The 11,011-nt window shown below is 38.2% G+C and overlaps 2 protein-coding genes across 2 annotated transcripts; one reads left to right on the top strand and one right to left on the bottom strand.

The window, feature by feature from the left end:
- Nucleotides 1-524: 524 nt before the first annotated feature.
- On the top strand, nucleotides 525-4,631 carry iscub (iron-sulfur cluster assembly enzyme b). The gene is made up of 5 exons (XM_079814305.1): nucleotides 525-679; nucleotides 1,151-1,264; nucleotides 2,154-2,264; nucleotides 2,441-2,519; nucleotides 3,891-4,631. Exons 1-5 carry the CDS (start codon nucleotides 584-586, stop codon nucleotides 3,983-3,985), a joined length of 495 nt encoding a protein of 164 aa, XP_079670431.1. The 5' UTR covers nucleotides 525-583; the 3' UTR covers nucleotides 3,986-4,631.
- Nucleotides 4,632-5,050: 419 nt separating this feature from the next.
- tmem119b (transmembrane protein 119b) lies at nucleotides 5,051-8,365 on the bottom strand. The gene is made up of 2 exons (XM_079814304.1): nucleotides 8,179-8,365; nucleotides 5,051-6,835 (listed from the first exon to the last, which is right to left on the bottom strand). The coding sequence occupies exon 2, from the start codon at nucleotides 6,818-6,820 to the stop codon at nucleotides 5,936-5,938; it is 885 nt and encodes a 294-aa protein (XP_079670430.1). The 5' UTR covers nucleotides 6,821-6,835; nucleotides 8,179-8,365; the 3' UTR covers nucleotides 5,051-5,935.
- Between the last annotated feature and the right edge of the window lie 2,646 nt (nucleotides 8,366-11,011).

Genomic DNA, 11,011 nt, shown 5'->3' with positions numbered 1-11,011 from the left:
CCATTTCCTGAGGTTTGAAAAATCCTCTCCTCCTCCCTTTTCAATGATTGGCTGTCAGCGCTGTCAGTCACCAATAGAGACCAATAGCACACTACTGCAAGGACCACTGTTAATAATAATAGACATGTATCCTATTATTTAATATACATAATAAATGCACCACGGAAGCTGAAAAGTTTTAACAAAGGAAAAGGCATCTGGATAAAAGTAAAACAAATATATATACTCTATTGCTCTACAAAACAACCATTTTTGAGTTTATCAGTTTCGATTTATTACAATTCTTATTATATCGTCGTTGTCATCTTTATTTACTGTATGGGGGTAAACTTTTTTAGCTTAAATGCCTAAATATTACAATTAAAAACGTATAAGCTATTCAAGTTAGAACAATAAAGTGTATGCAAAGTATAATAATGCGTGTATATAAAAGTATATATAAATAATAAAGGGTTAAAACTAATGTATGCATAAAATTCGGGCTCCACTTGTCTCATATCTCGCGATGTTTGTTGAAAAGTACGAGACTAAACGGCGTATAAATCCGCTATTTGAGAGTTTCAAGTGCGTCATTATAGATATCATGGCGGCTTTGCTGGCGAAGAAATGCGCGTCTCCGCTATTTCTCAAAACACTTTCAGCCCCACATTTTGGGATGCAATATGGGTATCACAAAAAGGTAAGCTAGCATGACGCTCATGTCAATAGACTAATACAGTTTTCTGCTTTGTCCTCATGTATTTCAAGTGGTTTCCTGTGTGGTTGACGTTTCATAACCACTAACATAGGACATACCACGTTTCGCATGGTTTCGTTTTAATTCTTTAAGTCAGTTCATCTTGTTTTTCAAATCACATTTGTATAAGTTGAATACTTAAATGAGTTACTGGTTTCTTTGAATGAGCCAAGGACTTATATGTAACGCAACATCTTTTGAAACATCTCAAATACTTTTTTTATTTTACAAATGACAACTTTTTTTTTAAAATTGTATAGCAAAATGATTACAAAACTAACTGGGTACAAATGGGGGCCATTGGAGAGCTGTGTGGTCGTTTATTTGTCTTGTATAATGCACTGATACATGATTCTGACTTTGAGCCAAACAACTCAATTGGCCCCTCCCCTAAAATGTATTTTTATTTTGAAGGTTGTGGACCACTATGAAAACCCAAGAAATGTAGGATCTATGGATAAAAATGCCAAGAATGTGGGCACAGGGTTGGTTGGTGCCCCTGCATGTGGAGATGTGATGAAACTGCAGGTAATCCTGTCTTGCCTAACTAGGTCTTGTGAATGACTGCTTTTACTGTTCATCCTAAATTATATTTGGACTGTGTATGTTGTTACTGTAGGGTCATTGACTGTCGTGTATCATTACATGAGTAGGGCAATATTGCAGGATCTTAATTTTCCATAACATGTCTGAAGCCTCAGATTGGATTGAGGATTTAAACGGGATGAATCTGGATTGAAGAATTCTAAATTGTAAAACAATCAACAAACAATCCAAAATTGTAAATGCAGTAACCCAAACACCCATATTCAACAAATAACCAATTATCTATGTAAACGCTCAAATGTATTGATCAAGATTCTGTTGTCTAATCCAGTTTTTATAGCAGTATTTACTTTTTTTCCCATATAAACTTTCACCTGGTTTCACAGACAAGGCTTAAGCTAGTCCTAAATTAAAATGCATGTTTGAGTTGGTTAAACTCAAAGCAACTTGCACTTAAAATATGCATTGAAATATCATGGTTTTGTCTCAAGATGCACACCAGTAATGTTTTTTTTTTTTTGTTTTTTTTTTTGCTAGGGCACATCTATAAAAGCTACTTAATTTATTTAGAGCATTTAAATCCTAATCCTGTTTTAGTTTAAGCCCTGTCTGTGAAACTGGGCCCTGATCTCACAAAATTAAATGTTAAACAAATTATTATTATTATTTTTAAACTAGTCATTACTGATGCGGTTTGCGTTTCAGTCCCAAATACTGATGGGGGGAAACCAATTTCTCCACTTTATGCCTCCTTCTGGAGTTTAAACCAGCAACGTTGTTCGTTAGCAGCCCAACATGAAGCTATCACCACACTTCACACAGTGGTTATGTATTTAATGGACTCACGTGTTTTGTTTTTTTTCCCACCTAGATCGAGGTGGATGATGCTGGGAAGATTGTGGATGCCAAGTTCAAAACCTTTGGCTGTGGCTCTGCTATTGCTTCCAGTTCCTTGGCTACTGAGTGGATGAAAGGCAAATCTGTAAGCAAAAATGGTCACATTTTCTAGTTACAATTCTTATTGCTTTGGCTTAAATGTTTATCCTCTTTTCCAATCTGTATTTTGACACAGCTTGATTTGATTGCAACGGAACACTTGTCCTAATAAATCGTGGTATCAGACCTAAAAATGATCTTGACATTTGCTTGCATGTACAGGTTGCCGAGGCCCTCAACATAAAAAATACTGAGATTGCTAAGGAGCTTAGACTTCCACCAGTCAAACTGCACTGCTCAAGTAAGATTTCTGATTTTCTATGATTTTTAATTCATTTATGCTTGTACAATATTTTCTAGCATTCTAGTATTTGCTCAGGTTGACATTGACATTTACACTCACCTAAAGGATTATTAGGAACACCTGTTCATTTTCTCATGAATGCAATTATCTAATCAACCAATCACATGGCAGTTGCTTCAATGCATTTAGGGGTGTGGTCCTGGTCAAGAAAATCTCCTGAACTCCAAACTGAATGTCAGAATGGGAAAGAAAGGTGATTTAAGCAATTTTGAGCGTGGCATGGTTGTTGGTGCCAGACGGGCCGGTCTGAGTATTTCACAATCTGCTCAGTTACTGGGATTTTCACGCACAACCATTTCAAGGGTTTACAAAGAATGGTGTGAAAAGGGGAAAAACATCCAGTATGCGGCAGTCCTGTGGGCGAAAATGCCTTGTAGATGCTAGAGGTCAGAGGAGAATGGGCCGACTGATTCAAGCTGATAGAAGAGTAACTTTGACTGAAATAACCACTCGTTACAACCGAGGTATGCAGCAAAGCATTTGTGAAGCCACAACACGCACAACCTTGAGGCGGATGGGCTACAACAGCAGAAAACCCTACCGGGTACCACTCCTCTCCATTAAAAATAGGAAAAAGAGGCTACAATTTGCACGAGCTCACCAAAATTGGACCGTTGAAGACTGGAAAAATGTTGCCTGGTCTGAGTCTCAATTTCTGTTGAGACATTCAGATGGTAGAGTCAGAATTTGACGTAAACAGAATGAGAACATAGATCCATCATGCCTTGTTACCACTGTGCAGGGTGGTGGTGTAATGGTGTGGGGGATGTTTTCTTGGCACACTTTAGGCCCTTAGTGCCAATTGGGCATCGTTTAAATGCCACGGTCTACCTGAGCATTGTTTCTGACCATGTCCATCCCTTTATGACCACCATGTACCCATCCTCTGATGGCTACTTCCAGCAGAATAATGCACCATGTCACAAAGCTCGAATCATTTCAAATTGGTTTCTTGAACCTGACAATGAGCTCACGGTACTAAAATGGCCCCCACAGTCACCAGATCTCAACCCAATAGAGCATCTTTGGGATGTGGTGGAACGGGAGCTTCGTGCCCTGGATGTGCATCCCACAAATCTCCATCACCTGCAAGATGCTATCCTATATCAATATGGGCCAACATTTCTAAAGAATGCTTTCAGCACCTTGTTGAATCAATGCCACGTAGAATTAAGGCAGTTCTGAAGGCGAAAGGGGGTCAAACACAGTATTAGTATGGTGTTCCTAATAATCCTTTAGGTGAGTTTATGTGTAATGCAAATCTTAATTGTTTGTTCTGTAACTGACCTGGTTCTCTGTTCTTTGCAGTGCTGGCAGAGGATGCCATTAAAGCAGCTTTGGCAGACTACCAAATGAAACAGGAAGGTGAACCGGGTGAGAAGATCGCTGTGTCCCGCAACTAGGAGGTGCACTTGATCCTCTAAATCAGTGGTTCGCAACTGGTGCTTCATGACCAAATGGGGTTTTGCGTCTGTTTTTACTAGATCGTAGGCAGCAGGACAATAAAACCATGCTAAATGCCAGTATTGAAATGTGTACCAGAGTTAAATATTGACTTGGAAGAGAATAATGTGTTTTTTTCTTCCATTATGCAATGACATTGATTTTGCATATTGTTTGGTCTCTACTAAGTTTATGGTAATTTTAATACATCTCAGTGTTTAGGTTTGGGGCACCATTTGATGTCCAATGTAAAATCTTGGTCTTGAAACAAAACCAGTTGAGAACCACTGCTCTAAAACCTCCCTTTGAGTTTAGACCAAAGCTCTTCAACTCTTGCACTGTAGCCAGTCTTTTAAACGCACAATGTAAAAGCACTGACCAATAGAATGTTACAGTCCAAGCCATATTTAAATATGTTGATGTCATGAAAGGAGTAATAGTGGTTTCACTTGCTAGCTGAATTTGCGCACAAATCTTGTTCTATTTAGTTTGAAGGAACGAAAAAATGTGACTTTGATTGCACTTTTTATTTTATCCTGCTGGGCTTTTATTCAATGGTCTTTCAATTACGCCTATTTGTTAATAATAAAGCATATGTAAACATCAGGCATGTTGGATTTAATGCTGCATACCCATGGGATCAATAAATAGGAAGCACATTTACAATTAAAATTTGATTTTTTTTTTTTTAGAACTGATTTTTTGCATTACACTTGGTTTCAACATAGATATTATATGCCTTTTCCCCTTTAAACTGTGATCTATTCTTGCTTCTAAAAAAAAAAAAAAAGAACTCTTCATAATAGTTCTAGAAGATCTGGGTGGAAAAACGCATAGATGGCGCTGTTTTGCCACTAATGCAGGGGTCTAAAATAAGATCTGAATTCTCAGAAGCACTGTTTTTGTATGCAATATAGCTAGTGTAATGTTCTTTCAATTTATGAAACTCAATGTGATATATGTTTAATGAACTTTTAAGGTGTTAAACAGATAGCCACAATAGATCTGAAACAAAACCACCAATGGTGAGTGAAGTAATAGCATTGGCCAGTATTTATTGACTTCATTTTCATTCAAACATTTTTTTTATCTTGAACATTTAAATAAAGAAGTATTAATCAAATTGTGATGTCTCCTAAAGATGCAAACAGTTAGTTTATTTGAGAATATTGTGTTCTTCATAAAGTACATGTTGTGACTAAATGATCTTTTGACTAAACTGTATGAAAGGTGGCATGGGACTTTGTGGCATTCAGCAGCTGCGGTTGAATGCCTCTCGACCTTGAAAGGAAATATTTAGAGCCAGAATATGTAAACAATAACCTGGCTCACAGCAAAGCTTTTCTACACCGAGGCTCCTCTCCTTAATTGGAGTAGCTAATGTGCTTGCTTTATTTTCTGTATGCGCATGTGTTTGCAGTGCATTGCAAAGTTGTGAGACATTAGAAGAGTGAGAACATTACATGAGACATAAATTCTTTACGTATAAGCCATCACAATCTACTTAACCCTTTCAGTCTTTATAAATATAATCTCTATTAAAAGAGAGTAAAGCAAACTAGAATAATGAGCGTTTCTGATTTAGGGTTAGTCATCAACACGTCAAAAGAGATTCATGACGACTTATGTTTAAAATGCCATTTTTATGTTAAAGTCTTGCCCAATAGGCATCCGTTCATATAATTTACATTTAAGTAAATTAAAATACTAATTTAAAGCAGAGTACATTTATATTTGGTACATCAAAGTAAACAGTCACAATGTTAAAGCCATACATATTCCTGAAAAAAATCAGGTCATTTCAATGAAACTTCAAACTACGTTCTTTAGTTTTACAATATGTCCAAGAAATACACTTTGGCCTGTATTTATTTCTAAGTGTTTTCTTTAAGGCTTTAAAAATGTCCACACTAAAATGCTGTTTTCTCTTCACTGATAAATGGTGAGTCTGAAGTAGCAACTTCCTGTTTGTTCGTGTGCTCTTGTATCTCCAAATTCTCTGGCTCAGATGGATGTTTGCTCTCTTCAGGGGGCCCAGAGTCCAAGGGGTCAGTCTTTTCCATGTCACAAGCAGGGACTCTGTCCTGGGACCTGCTGGGGCTGCTCTTTTCCGCAGAATCCTCCATGGCAGTCTGATTTGTGGTCTTGTCCTCTAACAGGCCACAGCTCTTCTCTTGACACTTGTCGCCCTGAGGACATTCCTCATCTGCAGGTTTTCGATCTTCTGTTTCATTCTTCTCCTTCCATGAAGTCTTGACTGGAGTTCGGAGGTTCTTGGTAGCCAGCATAATGTCCTCTTGGAGCTGCCTGGCAGAATTCACCGGCTCCTCACTGGAGCTGGTGTTGGCTTTCTCTGGGACTTCGTTGAAGAAGCGCACTCCTCCAGTCTTGTCTCGCTCATCAACGTACATCTTGGAGGGGAAAGCGCAAGGGTAGTAGGTGCTGACTTTACGTCGGCGACTCAAGATGGCAGCCGAGCAGAGGATGGTGAGTATGAGAAAAAGTAAAGTGGTAATGACGATTATGGGAAGGTGATTGTCTTGTAGGAAATCCACCACCTGATTAAAGAACGATTTGGCATGTTTTTCTCCATATATGGAGGTGGTCTTTACCGATTCATTGAGGAAGGAGGAAATGCTAGGTGTGGCAATCAGGTCTGTGCTTTCAGAGTCCAACTGCCCACTGCCCTCCATAGAGTCATTGAAAATGACTGGGGTGCCATTAATGGCATGCCTGGTTAACAGAGTAACAAGCAGGCCGATGGCGATGAGGCATCGGAGAGCTGAGTGGTCCATCCTGTGACTGAATACCTGAGGTGATTTGAAAAAAAAAAAAAACATTTTTAATTGCTCCATTTTAAAAGTTTTTAACCGAGAATCTTCTCAGAACTTTGGCTGACATTTGTTGGCAAGGTTCTTGAGTTATGAATGTTCTTCCAGTAATGCTAATAGATTGGTTCAAAGTGTAACATTTAACAATGTTTCCCGAACATTTGCAAAATAATCAAATTACATTTTCCCTTCACATTTTCACAAACATTTGTATAACCAAGAGAAAAGTTCCCAATGCATTTAAAAAACAAAATCTGAATATGTTGAACATTCAGAAATAACGTTTTCATGATTTCATGGGAACATTAGCAACATTTTCTTGAAACATATTTTTGACAGACTCACAAACTTTTGAATTGCTAATAGTTCAAATAAAAAGACTTTGGTATGTTCTCACTTCGTTGTGACATTCATTCACTGCAGTTGTCTTTCCTGTGGTGCAATCAAAGTGCCACCTGGAAATCTCATTGGATGAACATCAGTGGCATGTCTGCTGTAACACTTTACGATAAGGCTCAATTTATTACCATTAGTTAATGCATAGATCATGAACTAACAATAAACAAGAATTTAACAGGATTTATTTAATTTTTAAAAAGTACTATAGTTAATTGTTAATTTGTGTATGTTCATAATGTATATTGTTTATGGTAAAGAAAGTTATTTAGAATGTATTTCTAAATGAATGTTAACAAATTTAATCTTATTGTAAATTCTTAACAAAAAAAGTCTATAGTTAATTCAAGTATAGTGTATAATATATAGTTTCACAAAACAAAACAGCTGGTGAACCAAAACATAAGTTATAATGATTTGTTTCTTTAAACAAAGATCTTTCATCAGAGATCTCTCTGCTCTTTGCCATCTGTGCTCAAGCTGACGACCATAATCATCACTGGGCATTTGCTTCACAATGGAAATAGTATCAAGCTTATATGGCGCCTCATTTTCCAACACACACACACACACAAAGCATTAATATTAGTCTCTGTCCGTGTTTTTACATCAGCTTCAAAGCAGTTCAAAATGTATGAAAGTTCTGTCCTGTACACATTAACTTCCTTTTATGCAAATCCCTGTCTTTAAGGGTCACCCTGCCAATGTCAACAGCGAGAGTACATTCAGAAACTATTCTATGTCACAAAATCTTCTGAACAGTTAGAGAACAGTTTTAAACTTAGTTAGCCACATATGGATATGGACCCTTTTAAAGCTGTGCATTCCTGTAAGGCAAGTCATCTGTCTATCATTACATGGACAGGGACGGCATTACTAAAATAGAAAACAGACAAAAAAAAGTTGAAATCTGAATTCATACTTACTTTCAATTGCTGAAGTTCTAAAACACGCAGACTGGAGATGATCTTACATGGAGAAGAAAGCTTGTGCTGTTTCCTCCTCTCAAGCTGAATGTCTGTTGTTACAGACTGCACGATGAAGAACAGTTGGATTGGAGAGGGAGGAAGAAACTCCTGTTCTCCCCTCCTCCTCCTTCTTCTGCTTCTACTCTGTCTCAGAAAGACTGACTGGGCCAGTTCCAGACACACTGTTCTCGTTAAAGGCTGGTTGGGGGAGAGCTTTTTTTTTCTTCCCCTGCCTGTGCACTGGAGAACTTCAGGCCACCAGATGTAACAGTTTGTTTCAACAAACTGGGGAGACTCCAAAGAATATCCTCCAGATTTTTTTTTTCACCCTGTATCTTGAACCTAAAAACCCTGATTGAACCCATTCAATCATTAAATCAGTTTGAGGATGAAATACAGACATTGATGGTCTCTTGTAAAATACTTTGGGTTTGTGTTTGGTCTTCAAACAGAAGCTATCAGGTCCCTGAGGAAGAGGTTTATGTTTCCTGCGCTCACGTGATTCAGGGGGTAGAGGGCACACGTGCTGTGAACAATGGACAGGGTGTTGAGATCAGAAATATATTGGACTGTCGTGGCAAAACTTAAACCAAAGAATAGCACTATAATGAGCTGAAAATGATGGAAAGGCTAAAAGGTTCTGTCTCAGTATTTAAAAAAAAAAAAATATTTATAGGAATACTGCTGGTTTTGTCCGTTCTTATAATCCTCTTAGAATTATTTTTCAATATGGCAGCCTTTTGGGGCATCTTGAACTTTTAATGACTTGTCAAGACATACAAAATTGTGAAAACATCTGCTTTAAGAGCACCTAAGCTAATCTTGAGAGAGTTGAGGATGAAGGATGTAGTATGTCTTTCTCATGTTATTCTTTCTTTAAAAAAAAAATAAAAAAAATAAGGCACAATGTCTTTACATGCAGTAAAAATAAGTGAGATAATGTCTTGGAATCTTGGGATAATGTAGGGGTCTTGCACTACCCCCAAGAGGTAAATTATGAAAAAAAAATACAAATGTGGTTATGAAATTTTGATCTGTGTGTACTGTATATTATCTTAAAGGGTTAGTTCACCCAAAAATGAAAATTCTGTCATTAATTACTCACCCTCATGTCATTTGACACCCGGAAGACCTCCGTTCATCTTCGGAACACAAATTAAGATATTTTTGTTGAAAGCTGATGGCTAAGAAAGGCTTCAGATAGGCCTCCATTGGCATTCAGTACATTTACACTTACAAGACCCATAAAAGGCACTTAAAACGTCGTTACAAAGTCCATCTCACCACAGTGGCTCTACAATAATTTTACGAAGCGAAGACAATATTTTTTTTGCGCAAAAAAAAATCTAAATAACGACTTTATTCAACCTCTGCTTGTCTTCCGTGTGTGTCTCCACGACGCATGCGCGAGAATATGACGTAGCGCCGGCGTTCGGGAATCCATGGAATGCACACTTTTTTAGTCCCATTTGAGCACTACGCCGAGACCTAAAGCACGATCAATGTAGAATCCAACAGCTTAGATACGCGCGTCTTCCTCTGCTTGTAAACAAATCGCTTCTGGGTCATGTGTCCGAACTCCGGATCTGCGTCATATTCTCGCGCATGCGTCGTGGAGGCCTACACGGAAGACAAGAACAAGTTGGAAAAAGGCGATATTTTGAATTTTTTTTTTTGCGCACAAAAACTAGTCGTCGCATCGTAAAATTATTGTAGAGCCACTGTGGTGAGATGGACTTTGTAACGACGTTTTAAGTGCCTTTTATGGGTCTTGTAAGTGTAAATGTACTGAATGCCAATGGAGGCCTATCTGAAGCCTTTCTCAGCCATCAGCTTTCAACAAAAATATCTTCATTTGTGTTCCGAAGATGAACGGAGGTCTTACAGGTGTCGAACGACATGAGGGTGAGTAATTAATGACAGAATTTTCATTTTTGGGTGAACTAACCCTTTAAATCTAATTCTAATAAAAGAAAGTCATTAGGAAATACAAAACAATTAGCCTAGCAGCAACAAGAACATTGAAACAATATTACAACAATAATAATAAAGTCCTTTGAGGTCATTTTCACTACAGTATTATCAGATTGATGACTCAGAATCAAGTATTAAAGATGATACACTCAACTAAAGGATTATTAGGAACACCTGTTCAATTTCTCATTAATGCAATTATCTAATCAACCAATCACATGGCAGTTGCTTCAATGCATTTAGGGGTGTGGTCCTGGTCAAGACAATCTCCTGAACTCCAAACTGAATGTCAGAATGGGAAAGAAAGGTGATCTAAGCAATTTTGAGCGTGGCATGGTTGTTGGTGCCAGACGGGCTGGTCTGAGTATTTCACAATCTGCTCAGTTACTGGGATTTTCACGAACAACCATTTCTAGGGTTTACAAAGAATGGTGTGAAAGGGGAAAAACATCCAGTATGCGGCAGTCCTGTGGGCGAAAATGCCTTGTTGATGCTAGAGGTCAGAGGAGAATGGGCCGACTGATTCAAGCTGATAGAAGAGCAACTTTGACTGAAATAACCACTCGTTACAACCGAGGTATGCAGCAAAGCATTTGTGAAGCCACAACACGCACAACCTTGAGGCGGATGGGCTCCAACAGCAGAAGACCCCACCGGGTACCACTCATCTCCACTACAAACAGGAAAAAGAGGCTACAATTTGCACAAGCTCACCAAAATTGGACAGTTGAAGACTGGAAAAATGTTGCCTGGTCTGAGTCTCGATTTCTCTTGAGACATTCAGATGGTAGAGTCAGAATTTGGCGTAAACAGAATG

This window comes from Gobio gobio (genome assembly GCF_949357685.1).
Source record: "Gobio gobio genome assembly, chromosome: 4".
Taxonomy (NCBI): Eukaryota; Metazoa; Chordata; class Actinopteri; order Cypriniformes; family Gobionidae; genus Gobio; species Gobio gobio.
The sequence above is the reverse complement of the archived record's forward strand: the minus strand, read 5'-3'. Positions and strand labels throughout refer to the sequence as shown.

What these genes read in the sequence shown, in the direction of transcription:
- iscub (XM_079814305.1), top strand. Translation starts at nt 584, where the DNA reads ATGGCGGCTTTGCTGGCGAAGAAATGCGCGTCTCCGCTATTTCTCAAA. An exon ending in GAGATGTGATGAAACTGCAG is followed by an intron (nt 1,265 to 2,153) that starts GTAATCCTGTCT and finishes TTTCCCACCTAG; the next exon opens with ATCGAGGTGGATGATGCTGG. An exon ending in AGTGGATGAAAGGCAAATCT is followed by an intron (nt 2,265 to 2,440) that starts GTAAGCAAAAAT and finishes TTGCATGTACAG; the next exon opens with GTTGCCGAGGCCCTCAACAT.
- tmem119b (XM_079814304.1), bottom strand. Translation starts at nt 6,820, where the DNA reads ATGGACCACTCAGCTCTCCGATGCCTCATCGCCATCGGCCTGCTTGTT.